Source organism: Natator depressus, chromosome 1 (genome assembly GCF_965152275.1).
Source record: "Natator depressus isolate rNatDep1 chromosome 1, rNatDep2.hap1, whole genome shotgun sequence".
Lineage (NCBI taxonomy): Eukaryota > Metazoa > Chordata > Testudines > Cheloniidae > Natator > Natator depressus.
In genome coordinates this window covers 8,739,943-8,763,466 of record NC_134234.1, presented here as the reverse complement: position 1 = coordinate 8,763,466, position 23,524 = coordinate 8,739,943, and the positions used below count along the sequence as shown (strand labels likewise).

Here is a 23,524-nt window from a genome sequence, read left to right as displayed (position 1 = left end):
TCAGAATCCAGCCATTCCCTGGGCTGAATTGCTCTCAGAGCCGTCCCTTGGGTAGGTCGAATTGGGGTGAACACCCCAGGCCCCGCGCTTTGGGGGGGGGGGGGGCGGGCCCTGCGCTTTGATAAAAAAATCAGGACTGTCCTGATATTTAGCCCTTTATCCCGACCAATGTACGATCTGGACGCCATTTGTCCCGATATTCCGGTGAGGAGGCGGGCGGGGTGAAGAACCGAACGGGGAGGTGAGTGGCAGGCGGGAGGGGGGCGAGGAGCACGGTGGTCAGGGCGCTGGACGGAGAGGACACTAGCAGGGAGGTGAGTGGCATGCAGGTGGCGAGGAGAACGGCGGGCGGGAGGAGGGGAGGGGGTGAGGAGGCGAGCAGCAGCCGGGCGCGCTGGGCGGACAGCGAGGAGACTGGCAGGGAGGCTGATTTGTCCTGGGCTCCGCATCCCCTAGGGACGGCCCTGCTAGCTCTAGTGTCAGGCGCTGTTCAGTCAGCTACTCATTAACAGCAACGAGCAGCACAGGGCTTGGGGAAGGTGACATGTTTGTGACCTAAACTAACAGCCACATTTTCTCCCCTTTCCGACAGTGTAAATACCTAGACAGATCTAGTTCATACTGATAAAGTGACCCAGACCCATCACTATTTGCCCTGCTACTTTACATCCCACCCCCCAATCTACGCTACAAGTAGAACCAGGGCTTGACATCCAGATCGTGTCACTCATACCTGGTGAGTCGGGGCCACCAACCATTCTTGTAACAGCCACGTGTCATCCGGGTTTGTGACTCTGCATCTACACATTGCATGACCACGTTCACATGGGTTTAATGGGAGGAAAAAGGGGGAAAACCAGCCAGCCCACAGTGGGTAGGGATAGATTGGTCAGAGGATGTTCGTACAGAGGGACAAGAGCACAGTCTAGTGGAGAGAGGGAAGACAACTTTTCCAGCCATGTGACAGTCTAGGCCGCTATTAGGGGAGACCTATGGTTTGCTGCCAATGGAGTATTAACCACATGTGGGGTGGACACAGGTCATGTTTACAGCCAGCCATGCCAATAACTGGTTAATGTATCAATCCAAAGGCTTATCATTGCCTGAACTTTGAACAGAAACAACAAAAACAAACACAGCACTAGTTACTATCAAGGACTCTATTTTGGTTTTTGGCACAGAATTTCCAGTGTTGAGGTTTCACTTAAAAAAAAAAATAAAACCTCAAATCAACGGTGAATAGGGTTACAGGCAAGTCTGATTCCTTCCAGAGCAAATAAAAGATACAGTTAAATGTTGCTTCAGAGGGCTCACCAAAAGGTTGGGGAAAAACATGGCTTTTGTTCAGAGGGAGATCTGCTTCGGCTGCTCCTGGACTTCCCTTCTTTCCGCACCATAAGGTCTGACCGTCACTGATAAGACACCGTTTTGCTCACCCCAGTTTGAATTCACTTGGTTTCCCTGCCCCTAGAAGTAACAACACACCTCATGTTCAACGGGCAGATTTAGAAACGATTTGGTTTTAAACCCCCCACAGTGTCTTTTAGAACACACACACACCCATGGAAGTGCTCTATGGATATATACAGTACATGCACGGAGTAAGGTAAATATGCAGCCCATGTAACAACAAGAGCCAACCTGGAGTTAATTGAGTGTCCATGAAGGAGTAACAGTGGTCTCAGTATAGCATTCTCCTTAAGAACCCTGCCAATGCACCTCCATAACCTTGTGGCTCACCATGCTTCTGCTGATCCTGGGACCTCTGCCTAGATCTGCCAATGTACCTCAGTCCTCCAGCACCATCCTTTGCTTCTCCCGACATTGCCAGTCTTATGGGAACGATCATTAGCTCAGGGAACCATGCGGCAAAGAACCATTGATCAATCAGAATATTGTGCTGTCTACTGAGAGTCATCTAGCACAGAAAGATGTGCAGCCCTTCACAAGCCTTGGCTACTGACTTGCTAACTCTCCGGGCACTGAAAGACACGCGGGCATCAGTGCTTTTCCAATGCGTCGCGGTAAAGATGAAGATGGCAGAGCTCATTCACAAAGCCCTAAACGACCACAATATGCCTGGACCTCACGCTGCCACAAGTGGTCACATGCTGCCTGGAGAATTGCAGGGTCAGGCTGTGGAGCATAGGCAGATGGGATACATCCAAGGACTGCTGACCACGTCCCTATTCTCCGACATGCGTCTGAGTTTTTGTTCCAGACACGCTTCCAAAGACCTGGCCGATCCCTGTGTAGAACAGTCCTCTGGCTGTATTGCAACCAGACTGCTGCACACAGCTCCTTATTATTCAGACACTTGGGGAGGATGTTAAGTATTTCTTTATAGAAATTAGACGGGACGGGGATCGTAACCACCACAAACAAAGGTAGATTTAGCTTTGTTTCCAGCAGACATCAGATTTGTTGGGAGACCTTGCAAGCCCATTCACAAGCTGGGGAGGTTAACATGAAAGCCCACCAACACCATGACTCCTGGACTGCGCACTGAGGATGCCCAGGCTTTCACAGAAAGTCAATTTGGAAGGAAGATGCTTGAACTGTTTCCTGAAGACGTCTCTTTAAATCATGAGCTCATTTGCATGCAATAAGGCAAGCTCCAGTCAGACGTCACTCACTGCGTGCTATGCACAAGGAGTGGCCACCTCATCCCCGTCTGAGACTGAGTCAACCGTTACAGCAAGGTCTCCAGTTACCAAGACACGGATGCTTTAACAATCTAACTCACATGTCACATGTTGGTAAAGCAAAACTTGTCAATCAGGGCCTGAGTCTGACCCCCTCCCCCCCCGACTCACGATGAATCGTGCATTACCCCACAAAGGGTTCCACTGAATTCAACGGGACTGCTGAGTTAGCTAGTGAAGAGGAGTCATAATCTGGCCCTACATGAACAGACTATATTGATAAAGTCTTTTATTAAACTTGCCAAATAGTAAAAGGCAGTCACCCCCAGTGGGCGCCCCAGGCACCCTGAACCAAGGTTCTGCCGTCCTTCTACAGAAAAAGAGCACATCTCTTTAAACACCCTTCGGTAGGGTGTTTGGATTTCAACACACCAAACAGGGTTTTTCCTCCAACCACATTCAGAGAAAGCTCCCAAAAAAGGGGCAATTTGACACTTACCCCTTAAGTAGGTTTGTCTGTTCTGAGCTGTGGGGAAAAGCAAACAAGCCCCAGCAGTCTGTTCTGCCATCCCCTTTTTGGGATGACAGTTGGAGGCGGGGGGGGGGGACGGGGGACCCCCAAACCGGGCTAGGTCTGCTCAGCGGGTAGAAGATACACTGCCATAGAAAAACATTGAAGTATACAGAACATTCCAAAAAAGGGAAGAGCGCAAAAAAGCGATGGCTTGCCACACGAGACTGCGTCCATAACAGAGGTCAGACTATCGGGTTCATTTCCTCTGGCTCGCCAAGTCGGGAGGTATGCCCTAGTTCATCCCTTAGTGTTTTGCACTGGAGGCAGCTGCATGTCCCAGGTGTAGTCTGCAGGCTGTGATGTTACCCTCCCTTCCCTGTAGTTGGCTACCTGACTGCATTCCACCTTCGTCGTGAGCCCCTCAAACACGGGCCCGGCACGCTGCATCTGTTCTCCTGGGCAGCGACAACCACAGCTGGATTCCTAGGTCGTTCTGCATGTAGATGCATTTGACAGGGCATGTGATGTTAAGTCCTAGCTCTCATGCCTCCAGCTGCGCAGTTCTGAGCTTTGCTCACCGCAGGCGCCTCTTCTCGGGTTAACTGCATTTACTCTTTCAGAATCCTGCCCTGACTACTGGGGAATCCAGCTGGCTTTTACAGCGATCAAGGGCCACAGGAACCCTCTGCCACGAGCTTACAGCAGAGTCGCTAGCAACTGCTGTAAAGAAGAGACCTGAGCAAGTGGTGAGAGATCTGTTTTAGCCAGAGAAGGTGGGAAGGTACCTAGTAAGCTGCCGTGGGTTTCTGTGAGAGGTCTCTGCTAGCTTCCGAAACCAGCTTGGCTTTCTTTGTTCTAGGGAAATAAGACAACTATGTAGAGAGGTGGCTGGAGGAGGGAAGTGGGACAAACATGAATTTCCTTTTTAATCTGCAATATAAAGTTTTAAATACGCTCATTAAAATAATTGTTTTAAAAAAGAATACCCTTCCCCCGCCCCAGCATAAACCCGCTTTGCTGGGAGCTGGCCAGCACAAAGTCTTTCCCTTCGTTCCTGGAGACATGTTGTGGGCATGTAAGATCCTGAGAGGTGAATGATACAAGCAAGTCTTCCTGGCCAGCTGCTGCCCTCTGCCACAGCTGTGGAAGTCCTGCTGTGATGTCCCCGGCTCGCTGGCCGCTCAGGATTTATTCCAGCCCCAGGATGTAGTTGATACCTTGTACCAGTCCAATGATAACGGGTTGCCAGGCCACCAAGTAGCGTAGCCAGTCGAGCAGCTGCCCGTACATGACGTGGGGCCTTTCCCAGCTGTATGCGGAAAGAGTTAAAGCAGCAAAACGGGGAAGCAGAGAGAGAAACGGGGGGCTGGCTCGGAAGGCTGCGGGCAGGTGTCTTACCTACCTAAAGCCTTCTGTATGCAGCCCTCTTATTTGCACCAGGCACCTTTGACTTGAGGATGGCAGAACGATTGGTAATGGCAGAAAGGTTAGAGGAAGTGGACCTATGACACGGTATCAAGATGACAACCCGAGATAATAGCACACAAAGAGGGACCTTCCAAAGCAGATATCATACAGCTGGGCTTTCATTTCCTTGGGCTACGGGCTCAGGGTAGGCCGTGCCAGTAGGGGACAAGGGCACTGCTGGAGTCTAGCATCACTTGATAACCCTTCTTGTGTGTCCAGAACAGCGACCTTCTGTGCACTGCTGATGGAGTCCCTGGCACTAGTCCCTCGCCATGGCATTCAGAATAGTGCAATCCATGGGCTGAAGCGTATCCCCACACCACAGCTCAGTGCTGGAATGGGAGCCTGGGAATGGAGGAAGGGTTTCTGGGCTGGAGAACTATAAGGAAAGTACTGAGGGGGGGGAGGGTCTTCACCCCCTAAGGCGCTATGCTACATAGCTGTGCAGCGATGAACAGGTAGTGTAGAATATCCTTAGGCACTGTTCTGATGAGGGTATGATTAGAACCTCGCCCTTTTTCAACCCAGCTTTGTAGCAACAACGGTACTAGGAACAAGCAGTCAAAACCTGACATTACAGCAAGCAGTCAGTAGCCCATGTATATCCGATCTGCTGAGTAAGATGGGGCCATGTTTACCAAGTCAAGCCAGACATAAAATTCCCCTAACTCTTACCTGCCAGAATAAAAACTAAGCACAAGCACTAATTGGGGGGGGGTGGAGGGGAGAGAGAGAGAGAGAAGTACTTACCTCATCCCTATGAGCTGCCTGCAGAGGGGATGTGATAACAGGGTACACATTGAGTGAGGGGGGGTAGGATCTTTTCAAGGATGTCTGACAATTGGCCCTACAACTTTACCTGAAGTGGGAGCTCAGGTGTAAGATGTAAATGTTCATAAGAGGATACAATAACCTCTAATAACCCATGTTGATGGGAAGAGGTACAAACGGGAGACAGATGAAATCAGTTCAAATAAAAAGCGCTGAAAATGATGCTGGTTAAGAACAGGAGACATGGAGCTAGAAGTTAATGAGCCAGATTTGGTGTACACGATAGTAAGCTTGATTGGTGGACAAAACAGCGAGGGGAGCGGCTATTCCAGCCACCACTCCCTGTTTGGGTCCGTAAGAGAACAGCTTTTGGGGGGGGGAAGACAGTTAGCAGACAAGGCGGTGGCTAGTGGAGTGAGCTTCACCATCCTGGCTGCCACCTGCACCATGTCCTGGGACCCCAGGGCCTTTGTCACCCTGACCCTGCGAAAGGTCCTGAGCAGACCAGAGAGGGGGCCCAGATGACACCGTCACCCTCCCAGCTCCAGCTGAATCCCAGCCAGCACCAGGACTGAAAGGACTTTAAACAGCAGCAGCACCAAGAGCTTCGATGCCATCTCAGAGACTGTCACACAAGGGGGTTTTCCCGTCTAAAACGCCTTCCAGCTAACAGGAAAGGTCACAAGGGATGCTGTTAAAATAAAGACCTGACTTAATACTTCACATTTCCACAGCTTTAACTGGTTTCTCTCCGTTTCTGTATCTTTAAGAAAAGGTTACAGGGATTTTTAATGGTGTGTTGGCCAGGGTACTAAACCGGCTGCGGTCTTAGTATACCGAACCCCTTCCTTGTTTAAACCTGGGTTACGTTAACACCGGCAGCCCATTTATTCCAGCTACATTCATACAAGGGGAGAGAGGGGAGAATAGAAAGTTGATGCTTAAGACAAGGAAAGCAAAACTGAGGTGGAGAAACATATCCCTGGTCCCCCTTACACAGGGCTTTATTTTGAAGCACTATGCAAAGGTCATCCAGTCCTCCCCCGACCCTTGTGATGGAGCAAGAGAGACATCCCATCTACAGATGGGGGATGAAGGGCAGGGAAGCGTCATGTCCAAGGCCATACAAGTTACCGGCAGAGCTGGGATTAGAGTTTGAGGCTTCCTTACTGCCAAGTAGGCTCATTCTTCCACCCCAGGCCACCTTCGTGATTAAGGGATCCCGGCTCGCTGCTGAAGTAAATGGGCGTTTTGCCATTGATTTCAAGGAAAAGCAAAATGCACCTAGGGTGAGCCAGGGAATCAGTGGAAGAGCTGGGATTAGAAGCAAGAAGCTCCTGGAGACCCAACCCTCCCCCATCTCCAGCACAGGGCTGTCATGTTGATTCATTAATAAATTTGCAGATCACCTTTAAGGTGCAAGGCAAACAAAAGAGAAGTTGCTAGGATTTGGTCACAAGGCCAGAAAAGGATACGGGTTACTGAACATTCTCTTGAGATCCACCTTCTCTTTGCAGTAGGGACACGTCTGTTTCTTCCCAACGATGCACCAGCCTCGGATGCAGAACTCGTGGAATCTGAAGGGTGACAAGTTAAGGGAAGCTGCTCTTGGGTGGGGGGGGAAAAAACACAGCAAAAGAGCGGAAACACCGGGATTAGAACTCAGCACCCCAAATACACAAGTCCCTGCTCTAATCACAGAGGAAGCCATTCAGATCTGCCCGAGCGGCCACGTATTTGTTCAGTCTACTTAAACACATTTTGGCAGCCAAAATGGGAAATAACTCTGCTTGAATTTAGACTTGCTACTATGCACTGACCTCACTCCTGGGCCAGGCGTGCTCTACTGTTCACATCACCCTCCCCTAGGAGATAACAGCGCCACCTGAGAAGCCAAGTCACCGGCAGAATCAAGAACATAAACCTGGCCAGTTAATCCATCAGGATTTGGCGTGCAGGACAGGTTTAACAGTGGAGTAGATAGTGGGACAGGCACTCTGACTTGATAGTTACAGGTGGTGCAGGTAGACACATTGTCAAGGCTGCCCTACAGGTTTCATTGTAAGACAGTTTTCAGTTGCTTGTAACTATGCCAGACCTAAATCATTCAGGATGAAATTAAGGCCGAGCATGGATGGAACCGGCGATACGGACAGGCTGGAGGGCCAGAAGGGCCTGTCACCGCTACAGAATGCTCCCTTCTCGAACCTAGAATTGAGCCCATTATTCCCAAATCTCAACATTCCTCTGCTGTCTAGCAACTCGCTGGGAAACCCATACTGCATAGACATGACACTAGAGGAGCTTGTGAACTGCACCAGGTTCACCCGTATGCACACAGCTCCGTGAAGCAACTGCCAACTACTATCCCCAGGGGGCCATGGAAGAAGAGTGGAGTACAGACTGGCCCTCCTCAGGAGAAAGCAGTGCCCACCACCTAGTTTGGAAGGAGCGTAGCTAATGAGGCAGGGGACAGCTGGAAAATAAAACGAAATGCTGATTCTACTATGGCTCCTTGGGGCACCTCATTAGCCTCTCCCACCACGTTGGAAGTTGACCAGTTATTCCTGCTATTCTCTGAGCCAGATTCCAGACCATTACAGCCCTCTACCTCTTACCCTACAACATTGATTCTTTAACAGACTCTTGAGGGATTTTAATCAAAGGATTTTAGAAAGTCCCAATTGTATCTACTGATGCACCCTTATCTTCTATTTTGTTGACTCCATCAACTGGTTCTAGTCCAGGGGTCGGCAATCTTTCAGAAGTGGTGTGCCAAGTCTCCATTTATTCACTCTTATTTAAGGTTTAGCGTGCCAGTCATACATTTTAACGTTTTTAGAAGATCTCTTTCTATAAGTCTATAATATACAACTAAACTATTGTTGTATGTAAAGTAAATAAGGTTTTTAAAAAGTTTAAGAAGTTTCATTTAAAAATTAAATTAAAATGCAGATCTTATCAGTTTAGTGTGATCCTTGCCCTTGCTTTTTCTTGCTAAGTTTTCCAATGTCTGGCACATATTTGGATACTTTAAGCTGCACACAGGCTTCTGAGTAATCAGTTGTTAACCAGCTCCGAGAGGGACAGAGGACAGATTTCATATGTGAAAATACCTGTTCAGACAGGTATGTGGATCCAAATGCTGAAAGCACTGCAAACACAATTTTCTTCAAAACAGTTAAATTTCACTGGCAGGCATGTCCAGCAGGTGAGAACAGAGGCCCCATGATCTCTCTCAGTAGCTTCAAGTGCGCTCCGCAGATCTCCAAACGTTGATGCCCACAATTCTGAGCTTTTCAACTGAATGAGCTGCATTTCGACATCTTCAAGAACCCATCCACTGAAATACAGACAAGTCCAAGTCGCTTTCGTTGAACTTTTCAGGTTTAATTAGAAAAGAAAGCATTGGGCCAAATCGCTGGAAATCTTGAAATCTGTCAGAAAATTCTGATTCCAGTTCTTGCCCCCTCTTGCCCGTCTGCACCCCTCACTGTCCCAGGCTGGGGCCAGTGGGCTGCAGCTGGGGTCGGTAGCAGAGCCCCAGGCTGGTGGCCAGAATCCCAGGCCGGCAGCAGAGCCCCCAGGACCGGTGGCTGGGGTCGGCAGCGGGCTGAGTGGGGCTGGTGGCCGGTAGCCCAGGCTGGCAGCGGAGCCCCCGGGACCGGTGGCTGGGGTTGGCAGCGGGCTGAGTGGGGCCGGCAGCGGAGCCCCCGGGACCGGTGGCCAGGACCCGGGCAGCGTGAGTGTCACTGAAAAATCAGCTGGTATGCCGCCTTCAGCACATGTGCCCTAGGTTGCCTACACCGTGCTAGTCTGCCTGCCTAGCACTTGGGCCGCCCGTCTCGTCATGGCATCACAAGTGCACAATCACGCTCCGGGGAAATTCTAACCATGACTAACATCCCATATATTTAGAAGTTCAAGATTATATTAGAGAAAGGAAGTTAGAGTAAGAAAAAGATATGGTCACCTTGGCAACTGTCACTCAGTGTCAGATTGAAAAGGAGAACTTGTGGCACCTTAGAGACTAACCAATTTATTTGAGCATAAGCTTTTGTGAGCTACAGCTCACTTCATCGGATGCATACTGTGGAAAGTGTAGAAGATCTTATTATATACACACACAAAGCATGAAAAAATACCTCCTCCCACCCCACTCTCCTGCTGGTAATAGCTTATCTAAAAGTGACCACTCTCCTTACATTGTGTATGATAATCAAGGTGGGCCATTTCCAGCAGAAATCCAGGGTTTAACAAGAACGTCGGGGGGGGGGGGGAGGGGGAGGAAAAAACAATGGGAAATAGTCATTATGCAAGGTAGCCTATTTCCCATTCTTTTTTCCTACCCCCCTTCAGACGTTCTTGTTAAACCCTGGATTTCTGCTGGAAATGGCCCACCTTGATTATCATACACAATGTAAGGAGAGTGGTCACTTGGATAAGCTATTACCAGCAGGAGAGTGAATTTGTGTGTGAGGGGGGGGGGGGGGTGAGAGAAAACCTGGATTTGTGCTGGAAATGGCCCACCTTTATTATCATACACAAACTGCTCAGCTCATGATGGAGAGTCATGTGCTAGGGCCAGTGTTCACACAGGGCCAGAATATTTATTCAGAAGGAATGAACTCAGAACGGTGATTATAGCCTTAAAGACAAGGGCAGCCCATAGCTTCAGGCACGCTTTCAATGTGGCCCTTATTTAGGGCCAAGTTTAGACACTCTGGCTCTACGTCAATGGTTCTCAACTCGCGGCCCACGTGACATCCTCAGGGCCAGACAGGCAGTATTGGATGCGGCCCACAATGGTAAATAGGTTGAGAACCACTGCTGTAGCCCATAGGATTATTTTGCTAGCTATTATATCCTACTAATCTAGCCAGCCGTATTAAATATGTTTCTTTTTCTGAATTAATCCATTCTTCTATTTTATCAGTATTAATTCCTAATTCCATGAATCTCCTAGTAAGTTTTGCTGAAAGGCAAGAAGCCTACCGCCCTGTAACATCCAGTAAGATCCACTATATAGCTACAAGTATAATCAGTTAAGAGTAACTCAGCATAAAAGCTGGTAACCTTCGGCATAGATGAGAACGGTCCCTGAACTTTGGGGAACCAAAGGGAGGAACTAAACACAACACTGAACAGATTTATCCGGTGTCTACAACCGGTTGGTAACCACAGGGTACACCACAACTTGGAAGTCGCCAAGAGAGCCTACGTTGGCAGTTTTGGAGTGAAATAATCCTTATTCATATGTAGAAAGTAAGTGTCATAATCCACTAACCTACAGGATAAGGGTACCCATACATTTCTTAGGATAAGGAAATAAGATTTGGGCCTGAATTACAGTGTCAGGATCCTATAAAATACCTTGTACGGAAGAAGTCTGGAGCACTCTTCTAGCTTCTTTCTAATTATCAGCCTTTAAGCTTTTCCTTTTAGCTTTCTTTGAGCTCACTCTTTTAGCGCTTCTTTTAGTCTTTAGCTCTTTCTTTAATCTTTGTTCTCCCATATTCTATAGACTATCTTCTCTCATGCTCAGCTTGTGCAGTATAGTATAACTACTCAACGTTCCTAACTATGGGGGAAGTCAGCATCATCGTGTTGTGGGGCATGCCAGGAATAAGGCTGGTCCTTCACCTCCTATTACTGGATCCTCAAGGAAGGGTGCAAGTATGTTAAATTATGGTACTTATAATTGGAATGTTACCACCAGAAGTTTTGGAATTCTTTTATTGTTTTTCAGTTTTAAGTTTCATAGCATTTATTATTCTTTTGTTAATCTCAATAAAGTTTTTATCAATTTGGTATTGTCCTCAGTGTAAGTGTTTTTCCCAGGCGCCCCGAGAGTCCTCTCCCGATATAGAACTCTCTGAGTTCTTGAACCCTGTAGTCTGAATTGGACAAGAACCTATAAATCTTCTGGTCGGATGCAATCCGTGGCAAGCCATAACAACTAACCCATCAAATTGAGGTCAACGCTGCGCTAGGTAATCTAAACTGTGTGTCAGGTTTTTAAATTGTGCTATCAGCAGAAAACCCACAAGACCTTTAGTAGAGACAGCCGCGCAAAGTGTCACACGCATGGGATCAGGAAGCCCCAGCATCACTGGGGCACTGTGTGGTTAACAACTTGCAAAGTAAGATGTGCTTTGAAAACCACAGTATTTTCGATTTCCTCAAACACCACCTACACCTGATGTACACAGAGCAAAACTGAACCATGACAGAAGCAAGTAGGACAAGTCCCCTGCCCAAGAAAAATCAAAAACACAGGAAGAAGCAATGGTGCAAATTCCTCCAACACCGTCCCCTCGGACCTGTCTTGAGGGACAACCTCTACTGGCTGAACGGCTATCCCAAAGCTTTGGCCTCTGGACAAAGTGCATCAACAATGAGGGTCTACTAATGCCTGTTTTGATGGTGCGGACACTTATCCACTAGGAACTGGACCATAACCAAATTGGTTTCCCATAGATGACCACACCATCAGATGGCGATTACTTTCTTATTGCCAGCTTGGGCTGGGTTTAGAACTGGTGACCCAGAGGTGGAAGATTCTCACTTCCACTGGCAAACCCCTTAGTGACTCAGCTGTCTAGTTCTAGGCAAACTTACACTGAGCCTGCTCCTAAAGCAGAGATAGAGGGAAGCAATTCCTGGAAAATATGTATGCTCATACATAGCTCAACCCGTTCCTGAAATGCAGCCACTGCAGAAGAGAGCTGCTGCCATGCAACTGGTTCATGTTTGCTCTTTTTCTAGAGATATGAAGTCAGGAAAGGGGGAATTCTGGGAAGTAGAATGAAGTTACCCAAACAGCAATTCTGATCAGATTCCAAATAGTGACTCTCAGTGGATAGCAGGCTACCTGAGGTGCTAGCTCTCCGGTCGCTCCAGAAAGAGAAAAGGATACACATGATTGCAGGAAAGCCTGTACGTGTTCTCTATGATCCCTTCTTCATTGACATCTACAAAGATCTGTTGGCCACACACAGCACAGACGCTGTCAGAAAGGTGCTTCGTTGGCATTCCTGATGCACTGTAAAACTGAACAGGATGACGGGAGGGGACAACATAAGACAAAAACTAGTCAGAATTAATGTGCATTCACTAACAAAGTCTTGCTCCTCTACAGTTCAAGCTAAAGGAGTCTGCTGCAAGATTAATTGGCAGATAGCGTGATCCACTGGTCACAGCAAGGACCTGGAAATATGAACTTCTGGCTTCAGCCACAGGTCTCCAGGGGCAGGCTTCAGCCCCCCTCCCCTGGTTCAGCCAGAGGCTCTGGGAGCAGGTTTCAGCCCCCCGCCCACCGCCATTGGGCTTCAGGGGTGGGCTTCAGACCCCCCTCTGCAACACTCCAGCCGTGGGGCTCCAGCTCCAGGCTTCAGCAGGGCTGGCCTTACTGAGCACTATGGGCAAGAAGCAAGGAGCGGGGTGAGCCTGGGGTGCGAGGCAGCAGAAGGGAGCTCGGGGCAACGGGGAGGGGAAGCAGTGGGGATTGGGCAGGCATGGGCACACAAAAATACAACTGGACATTTTTATTATTGAGTCTGCAAAAAAAAAATCCTACATAAATAAAATTAAATGAAATTATTTGGACACACATATCTGTGCATATTTATTTTTTTCCCGCTAAGTTAATTAAGTATTTTAGGAAAATGAGTCAGCCGTCGCCATCAAAAAATGTGTTGTGAGAACCCGTCCTAGAGACTGTTACTGAAGGAAATGGAGAGGCTGCAGGCACAGGCTTACACACCTGTCTCAGTTACAGCTAGGGTGACCAGACAGCAAATGTGAAAAACTGGAACAGAGGGTGGGGTAACAGGAGCCTATATAAGAAAGAGACCCCAAAATTGGGACTGTACCTATAAAATCGGGACATCTGGTCACCCTAATTACAGCCCTCCCTGCCAGAAACACCACACTGGGGGTCCCCTCAGGCCACACACTATTGCCATTAGAGCTGGTCAGAACATGGCTGATCTCTTCTAGCAGCAGGTAGAATTTTGGCAAAAAAAGTAAAAGAAAACCAAAAAAACCCCAAATATTTTGCTTCTGGAATGCCACTGCAGTGCCCCATGGGCTAGTTTGGATTCTCCTGTATAGCTCACACTCACTAGTCAGATTACTTCTCCCATGAAGCACCACTGTCTCTCCTGTTGGTGACGGGAGGTAGTGAAACATGCCTGCAATGCATCAGGGGAGATTATGGGCTGGGCTCCCCAGCTGGATTTTGAGGTGAATGGGAGCATGAGGCACCATAATGACAGGTTTCAGAGTAGCAGCCATGTTAGTCTGTATCCACAAAAAGAACAGGAGTACTTGTGGCACCTTAGAGACTAACAAATTTATTAGAGCATAAGCTTTCGTGGGCTACAGCCCACTTCATCGGATGCATAGAATGGAACATATACTAAGAAGATATATATGTACACATACAGAGAAGGTGGAAGTTGCCATACAAACTGTAAGAGGCTAATTAATTAAGATGAGCTATTATTAGCAGGAGAAAAAAAACTTTTGTAGTGATAATCAAGAAGGCCCATTTCGACAGTTGACAAGAAAGTGTGAGGATACTTAACATGGGGAAATAGATTCAATATGTGTAATGACCCAGCCACTCCCAGTCTCTATTCAAACCCAAGTTCATGGTATCTAGTTTGCATATTAATTCAAGCTCAGCAGTTTCTCGTTGGAGTCTGTTTTTGAAGCTTTTCTGTTGCAAAATTGCCACCCTTAAGTCTTTTACTGAGTGGCCAGAGAGGCTGAAGTGTTCTCCTACTGGTTTTTGAACGTTAGGATTCCTGATGTCAGATTTGTGTCCATTTATTCTTTTGCGTAGAGACTGTCTGGTTTGGTCGATGTACTTGGCAGAGGGGCATTGCTGGCACATGACGGCATATATCACATTGGTAGATGTGCAGGTGAACACCTGTTCTTTTTGAGGCACCATAGTGGCATTTTGGAATCAAAATATTGTGGTTGTTTGGTATTTTGATGAAAAAAAAGTCAGTTTTCCATGGAAGCCAGTCATGTTTCAGAAAAGGTTTCATCTAGTCAAAAAGAACCAATTTCCATCGAACACTTCTGACAAAGTTTTTGACCAGGCCTATCCTAAAGCATGGGCAGTAATCAATTATCACTACTGCGGACTCTACACAGAGTGACTGGTGATTTTGGGAGCCCAACTCCAGACAGCTTAGAAAATGCCAAGCACCAGCTCTCTGAAAAATCAGGTCCCATTGAGGTGTCATGCTAGATACCCAAAGACCACGCTGCCCATAGTCACTAGTGGGTCCCTTTTGAAAATCTTGGCTGGTTAAATATAAATTGGGCACTTACGCAGAGCGATGGTCAAACCTACAATTTGATATAAAGTGCTTGAGTTAAAAAAAAAAATAAAATAAAAGGTGCTATTTGAAGGTAAGGTTTAACATGAAGGCCAACGATCTTTATAAACGCCACACCCAGCAATCTCTAGGCAGCCATTTAATTTAGGGAAAGAAGTGAGCCAAGTTACCAAATCCAACTGAAATGGCAGGTGGGGTTTGTGAGCAGCTGTGACCACCCACATAGGAAATGAGGCAACACCCCTAGTTCTGTGGAGAGGGCCATGGAAGCTTTACTGGCCACAAGGGAGCAGGACCACTGTCAGACCCCTCTTCAGCAGCACAGCTCCCCCGAGCACTATGCTGGGGCATGAGTCCAGGGAAAAGGCAGCCTACTGAGTCACCAACACTGGACGTCCCTTTTAGCTACAGCTAGGCGTTGATATGAGACCAATCATATCAATTCAATTCAATCATAGTTGAATGGCTGACTGCCTTGGGAATCTCTCTTCCAAATACTAATCAGGCCTGTTCCTCTTTAGCTGATGAAAGAACAGCTTGAGCTGTATGTTGGCAGGAAAAAAAACCCCAACCAACCAGCACACTGTCTTTTAACCAAGGCCACACTTCGTTAATCACTTTAGCTGTGTCTGATTGGACAGCGTCTCTTCACCCTAAAGAGGTGGGAGACTGGAACAAGAATACTATTTTAGGGCCTTTTCTTTCCCCAGAGAAAGGATTCAAACCCAAGTCACAGAATAGTGCTTGAAGTAGCAGAAATGTTTGATGACACAGGAAGTGCCAGACTGGATGAGGCCAGGGGTCAGTCTAATCTATAAGCTGTTCACGTCCAACAGTAGCCAGTACAAGTTGTTTTAAGGAAAGTGAAAGAAACCCTGCAGTAGTTATGCAATGGTCTTCCCTTGAGGAAGTTTCTTCTTTACTCTCAAAGAAGCAGCTGGCTTATATCTTGGTTAGAAGGTTTACAAATCGGTTTCTTATTTCCCATAGTTAACCTTTAGTCAAAATGCAGATTAGCAGAATGCAAGAAAGGATTAGTCATATCTAAAGCTTTTGGTCTCAGTGGCAAGGAGTTCCAAAGGTTAGTTAGGTTGTGTACGAGCTGTTCCCTACTCTCAGTTTTAGTGTTCTGCTTTTCAGTTTCATTGATGTCCCCATGTTCTTGTATTATGAGACGTGCCCAATTTACCTTCTCGTTACCCTGCTCCCTCTTATTTATCTCCTCTCCAAACCAGACAGTTCTGACCTTTTCAGTCTCCTATGCCTCTTGCTACTTTTGTTATCTGTCTCTGAACCCCTTTTATCTGAGAGGTGCCCACAACTGAACATGCTATTCCATGAGGGCAAAAAGTGGATTCCTATAACCACACAGTAGTTTTTACTATTTACTCCACTCCACATGCATCCTAACATTGTTTTCTTCACCACTGGCTGCACACTGAGCTAGACATTTTCACTGAACCACCCGCAACTCCGCCCAGGCCTTTCAGTGTCCTTTCACAGACAGACGACTGCCAAGGTCTGGGCTGGCAAGGCCGTCTTGGAAAGGAAGGGATGGAGCCTTCGTTCCCTCGCTCTGCTCTGTGGGCTCACGGAGTGAAGGCCTAATGCAGTGATAGGAGGAATGGTCTGCCTCCCAGGAGGATGGAGTCTGTGCGCATGCCTCTGGGAAAGTGGAAAGGCACAACATACTGACTAGAGCCATCCTTGGGTTCTTTGGAAGCTGGCTGTGGCCTATCAGAGCAGCTCAAGATTCTAATCCAGATAAAGTTAGAGGCCACCTCAAAAAGGTGACTTAATGTGGAAAGCCAAGATGGTCTGGGACACAACCCCGTGTTCTGGGAGTCCCTAAGCTTCTGATTGCCAGAAGCTAGGACTGGACGACCGGGGATGGATCAGTGGATAATTGCCCTGTGCTGTTCAATTCCTCTGAAGCATCTGGCACAGGTCATTGTCGGGAGACAGGACACTGGGCTAGATGGACCATTGGTCTGACCCACTATGGCCATTCTTATGTTCTTATGACAAGGGACCCTTATGACCACAATCCCAGCAGCCAGTTTTCATGTTTAGGATTGGAGACGGAACTCAATTGTAGACAAATGAAACAACATAATTAGGCCTGTGCTCCCCACTGCCATGCTAGAGCCTCTGCATTTATTTATTGACAAATAAAACTTGCAGAATTTTAAAATACTGTGTGCAGAATTTAATTTTTTGGTGCAGAATGCCCTCAGGAGTAGCACCTCCAGCAGCATAACACAGATTAGCTCCATGCTGAACATTGGTTTGGTACCAACTCAGAGGGCAGAATCTACCTAGGGGTTCACAGCACTATTCCCTGCAGAACCCAGGTATTCTTTAGGGAGATATCAGAAGCTGAGTGACTCAAGTTTCTGGGTTCCCAATTAACTCAGGGAAAGGTTGGTGTCATTGTGGACAGCTCAATGAAAAAAAAAACCAACAAGATGTTGGAATGTGTGTGGAATAGAACAGAAAACACTGATTGTGATGCCATTGTACAGATCAGCAGCATGCCCTCCTCTGGAATAGTGTGTCCAGTTGTGATTTATCAAAAAGAGAAATACGCACTTCCTCTGAGCCCTGCTGGCTCTGTGACACAGGGAAGACACGAAGAGCGATTAGAAACACAGAAATACTTGCATACGAAGAGGCAATATGCTAGAACACACAATAGCGACTTGCATAGAGAAGGTACATGGGGTGCTCTTTATTCCTATAATCCAAGAACAAAGGACATGCAGTTACACTGAAAGGCAACAATTGTAAAACTAATAAAAGGGCTTTAGTACAACTCACTGCCACAAGATATCATTGAGATTGAACTCAGAACTCAAAGAGAGGCTGGAGATGTAAATGGGTAATTAGACAGCATAAAAGACTCCAGAAGGGATATAAACCCTCAGACTTCAGGGCATAAACCAACCGCTAACTGATGGGGGCCAGAAAGAAGCTTCCTATTACGGTTAAGTTATTCTATATTTGTCCATTACACAGGTGGTACTGGCTACTGGCAGAGACAGGATACTGGACTAGAAGAACTACTGGTTTGATCCATTACTACAGTTCTTATGTTCCAATCCAAATACTCAGTTCAGCTTTTGAGATCTGACTGGATCATAATCTAACTATTATGGCAACAAAGGGGCTTAATTCTGGACACTTGAGTATTTAAATTCCTTCCAGTTTACCTACATCTTTCAAAGAAGAGCAACACATGATTAAGGAGCTAGACAGACTGATTTATGATGACAAATGTAAAACCATGGTTAACTCCACAAGTCTTTGGTAGGGTGGAAATACCAAAAAGGGAGAGATCATTTAGGTTGGTATCTAAGTAATAGGAAATTAAAGATAAAGTCTGAGTTTCAAGCCAGACTTGCTAAAGTTGAAATCCACAAAGATTGTGGAATGGTCTTCCAAAGTGGACAATGGCAAAGTCCCTGCTGTGTCACTCAGAACGAGGCTGGACAAACCGCGAGCGGATAAAGCCTACACTAGTAACCGGAGAGGATGGACTAGACCCCTTAGTTCTTTAACCATCTCCAGCCTCATTTTGAAGGGCTAGCTGCATTAAAAGATCAGCTTTAATTTCAGGCCTGTCACTGTTGCTATGATTCTTCAGGTCTGAAGAGCTCTGACTAGCTCGAAAGCCTCTCTTTCACCAAGAGAAGTGGATCCAATAACTGATATTACCTCACCCATCAGGGTGGATAAAAATCAAGGATTTAAAAATAAAAAATAAATAAATGTAAAAAAAAACAGATATTTATTTAAATGGGATTTTTTGGATAAAATGTTTTTCCCCCCCTCAAAAAGCATTTTTTCTAAAGATATCTTAATTAAAACTATCATAAAATAGGGATTATAAATTCTAATTCTATAGTATGAGACAATATATTCATGTAATGTTTAAAAAAAGTTTTGTAAAGGAGTTCCAATAGTTCATGGATTAGGGACCCAATCTTATGGGGTTCCAGGGGCTTCTGTATAGATCATTTAGGTTAATCTTTCTATCTACCCAATGGGACTCAGTGCTCAGTCTAGAAGATACCATCAGAGAGGCTTACTTTTGCAATTCTCAAACTGTGGATTTGTGTCTCCAGAGATAACATGCTTGTTAACAGCAAAAATGTTTTTAAATAGAGGTGAGAAACAACAGACCTCAACCCTATTGTCCCTCTGCAAATTTGTGTATACAGAGTCAATCCTTTACCTCTCTCTAAGGCAAAGTTTCAAAAAGTTCAATGAATAGAAGATTGTTGGGGGGTTGACTAGATCTGGACAAGGAGAAGTCTGGAGAGAAATGTGAGAAGGGAGGGACAGGCAGTAGAAACACAAGTGAAACTGTTTGAGCAGCATATTCCAGAAGTCTTGAGGTCTTTCTGAGTGTAGCCTTCGCTGATTTGAGATCTACCATACCATTCTCTCACTAGAAGGGAAAACCTATAATGGCAGCAGGCGGTAAAAGAGACCCAGTTTGGGAATAAGAACCATTCAAGAAATATATGTTTGCTGATGATGTTTTAAAGAAAGTCACACCAGTGAACTGGTGAAAGTCACTTAAGCACTTGGATTCAGAGACTGCTGAAGTGACAATCACACATTTAACAGGAGTAGCTTCTCACGATGTAGAAAGAATATTTTCTTCCTTTGGACTAATTCATTCCAAATGGAGAAATCATTTGGGACCTGAAGAAGCAGGAAAGCCTGTTTTTCTTTTCCAGATTATGAACAAACAGGAAAATGAAGGTGAAGACGACTGAGTTAGCTGCAGAAGCCAATATTTTAAGTTTCTCATGTTGACTTGGCTGACAGTCAATTTAATTTTTTTTAAATTTCTTTTAACTATTTTAGTTAAAAACAATTTTAATAAGAACAAACCTGATTTTAAAAAATTTGAATGTTTAAGTTCAGGTTTCAGAGAGGTAGCCATGTTAGTTTGTATCAGCAAAAACAAAGAAGAGTCCTTGTGGCACCTTAGAGACTAACAAATTTATTGGGGCATAAGCTTCCGTGGGCTAGAACCCACTTCATCAGATGCACGGAGTGGAAAATACAGTAGCAGGTATATTTATACATAGTACATAAAAAGATGGGAGTTGCCTTACCAGAGGGGGTGTGTGGGGGTGTGTGTGTGGTGTCAGTCTAATGAGACAATTGTCTTTAAATTTAAAACAATTTTAATGTCTGTCTGGTGATGTTCTTCTCCATGGCAAGAAAATCCTCCAAATATTAATGATTAACCTGTTGAATTGGAGATAATTCACCTCCCAATGACATCATAAATATCTGCTTCAAATTACCTTTGCTAAATGAAATAACCAAACAATCAATCAGTGATTTTCTGATATAGCTGTAAAACTAATCTGAACAGTTTTCAAAATAAATCACTGTTTAAAAATGTATAGTGTGCACCTTCTAAAAATGAAATCTACATCTGAGTTGTGAAGAATCTGGATTAAGGTTATAACAACCAACAAGAATGCACTTTTATGTAGAAATCCATGATTAAATGGAGTCTTCCTGACTAGTGATTTAAATCGATTTAAACCAAATCTACCACCTTTTCTCACTGCTGCTCTGAGTCATTCCTCTGACTAAGAAAGAGCTATAGTGCCAGCTAGTGGAAGACTATGAACATGTACGGCAGCCTCACAAAACTACCCGTGAAAACTTAGCAAGCCAAGCCCAAGAAGTTCACTTGTCCAGCCTTTATCACAAAGAAACTAATGAGAATCCACTAGCCCCATCCAAAAAAAAAAAAAAAAAGTTTCCTTGCCCAAGACATGAAGAATTTTTCAAGGCTGATTACATTCCCCAGTCCAATGGAAGGAACAGTGTTGTTTAAGATAGGAAAGCCCTTGGGCCAGCTACATGAAGCGATGGGTTTCACAGTACAAAGACAGAGCCATAGCTAAAAAGAATTTGAATTGCTCTATGGCACTGTGAGATCAGCTCTGGAAAGGGGGAACTATTTCCCTTTGGAACCAGCACACGCAGTTTGCGGGGGGGGGGAGGGGGGGCATGGTTAATATACCAAAGATTGAGAGGAGGGGGTGGAAGGAGTGACATCTAAAGGCACCACTGTGGGAACTGAATATCCTCAGATGTAGTCAACAGATCAGAAGGTCACTTCCTGAAAACCATGTATTCTCATGCTAGTTTAGGAACCACAGTAGTCCAAGCACCCTCCATAGATGCTTTGGTGCCGGGAGGCTGAGGAGAAAGACAACCATCCACTTTCCAAAAGAGGACAGAACTGCCGAGGATAGAGCTTCTTTAGTACAGAGCTGTATGCTAAAAGAACTAACAGATTAGACATTACTGAAGAGAAGGGACGAGACTACATGGACGTGTGGTCTATTCCATCCCACGTTGTTTAAGTTACTAAATAGCATCTGGCAAAGCTGGAAGAGGGAAGCTATACTGAAGAGTTTATTGGGCTACTGGGACTCTTTGGCCTTGTATAGATGAGTATATTAGACAGAACCTATCTATCTATGAGGGAAACTCACAGGCTCTACCCATTTCTTCAATGGCCTGTTCAGTTCATGTAGAAGAGAAACTGCTTCTAATTGTGGTCTTCCAAGAGTCAAGTTCTCTTAAGGGAAAGATCAGCCCCATCATTTATAACAGCAGCTCTCAAACCTGTGGATTGGAATACAAGGGGTTAATGAGCGTCGTCCTAGCTGAGATTGCTCGTTGAAGCAAATTTACTCCATTGCTTACAGGAGGAGCCTCATGCCAAGAGCTCTCCCATAACCCCCTGTGTAGGCTCCTGTGGCACCTTCTTTGTGGAGCACTGGCTACTAGAAGTGGGGTGACTGTAAGAGGTGGAGCACCTCTACTAACCACTATCTCAGGGAGCACCAAAGAAGAAAGGAAGGTGTTGTAGGCCATAATGTGGAACAGATACATGGGGAAGTGGTTAGAGTGACAGACTGAAGGAAAGGGTAGTCATTCACTTAAGGTCCAATAGGAATACCATGTGGACCTGCTGAGAGGCATGGTAAAAAAAAGTGTACGAATCCATAGTGGGCTCCACCTTAACATGAAGTCTTAAACCATCTTTACGCATGTGGGATGCCAGAAAAGCGAGCAGCAGCCTTCAGAAGCGCACAGAAGACTTAAGGAACATCCATGCTTAGATACAAAGGCGATAGGTGCCTTAGACACTCAATTTAGACAAACTTGAACAAGCTGCTATTTCTGGTGTCATCATTCCTGACCCCTCTTCCCCATGAAAAGATAGTGTTATAGAGGCAAACTCCACAAGAAGTCCTCTGGCACTGAAGAGAATAATCACAGCTCTAGGAAATGGTGTGTCTATGCCAACTCACCCCTATGGTTGATGCCATGTAATCCGCACACATTTCAGCAAAGTCCCTCTCAAGTACTCCGTAATAAAGGCCGTAGAACAGGAGGGAAACACCAAAATCCATTGCATCTTCGGGTTTGATTCTGCAGTGGAAGAGGCAGAAGAACGTCAAACAAGTTCTTCAGTCAAACAAAGTTGCTCTCTGAACACGTGCAAAGTTAGCCTGCTGTAAAAACATAGCATGACAGGGTCAAAGGCCTCATTAGCAATATTTAATGGTGCGCTAGGAAATTCATCTACCAAGTAAGCATTCATAGTCTTGAAATGTACACACATAGGTGTCATGCACGACTTCCACGTCATGATCCCTGTAAATACAAGGTCTTTGGGACTTTTGGCAAGAGTTGCCATCTTCTAAATGCAGCGATATGCATTCATGTAGCATCTTGTGCTGGTGAAGCTGCCTTTTCTTTTGACGGCGATCAGACTAGATGATCACAGTGGTCCCTTCTGGCCTTGGAATCTACAATCCTTAAATTGCCCAGTGTGTATGGAGTCCATGCCCTTCACTGCTACACTAGGACCACAGCCTCGCTTGTTCTAATGGTGAATTCTCATGCAGTGTTTCATAGCTAGATTTAAGGAGTAATTCTGAGAGACAGGGGCTTCAGTTGTTGTAGGTACTCAACATCTCTCAAGGAGACAGAAAAAGATAGCCAGAGTCTCCTTGATCATCAAGGTGAGAGACGTTACATAGTGGCAAATAACTTTAGAGCACAAAATAGAGACAAATCACCGAGCCTAACTTCTACATGCCTCGGGGGGGGGGGGGGGGGGGAAGGGAAGGAAGGAAATCAGATCAGATCAGTACAGCACAGGTAGTTAAAAACCACCATGCAGCTAGATAGGGTGACAACTCAGACCCAGTTACCATGCTACAATCACTTGTAAAACCAGCTCCAAGATACATCAGGATTCCTGTTTCCCAGGAGGATGAACATTAAAGGTACTGGGTATGGACATGCACAAGAGGAGGAGTTGGAAGAAGCTGGTGACGTTAACACTTAGGTGTCACACACATCCATTCCTTTTCCTTGAGCATCCCTGCTGAAAGCGGAGTTCTGGGCAGATACTTGGACCACTTTGAAGGATATATGTGCAGGCACATCGCTTGCGATCGCTCTAGCAGCCAAAAGAGAAACTAGTCAGCACTTTGGTCTCCTACATTATTGATAAAAAGAAAAGGAGTACTTGTGGCACCTTAGAGACTAACCAATTTATTTGAGCATGAGCTTTCGTGATCCGATGAAGTGAGCTGTAGCTCACGAAAGCTCATGCTCAAATAAATTGGTTAGTCTCTAAGGTGCCACAAGTACTCCTTTTCTTTTTGCGAATACAGACTAACACGGCTGTTACTCTGAAACCT

At 45.9% G+C, this 23,524-nt stretch overlaps 1 protein-coding gene across 2 annotated transcripts in view; it reads right to left on the bottom strand.

Moving 5' to 3' along the window:
* Nucleotides 1-818: 818 nt before the first annotated feature.
* RNF121 (ring finger protein 121) overlaps nucleotides 819-23,524 on the bottom strand; it is a 37,739-nt gene continuing 15,033 nt past the window's right edge. Inside the window, exons 6-9 of one of the 2 annotated variants that reach the window (XM_074954287.1) lie at nucleotides 22,121-22,241; nucleotides 12,317-12,450; nucleotides 6,873-6,974; nucleotides 819-4,468 (exon numbers count right to left, since the gene is read on the bottom strand). In XM_074954287.1, the coding sequence (XP_074810388.1) occupies nucleotides 4,348-4,468; nucleotides 6,873-6,974; nucleotides 12,317-12,450; nucleotides 22,121-22,241 (478 nt within the window). In that variant the 3' untranslated portion in view covers nucleotides 819-4,347. Of the gene's footprint in view, nucleotides 4,469-6,872; nucleotides 6,975-12,271; nucleotides 12,451-22,120; nucleotides 22,242-23,524 lie in introns of both variants that reach the window. The other variant, XM_074954295.1, reaches the window with a different exon arrangement.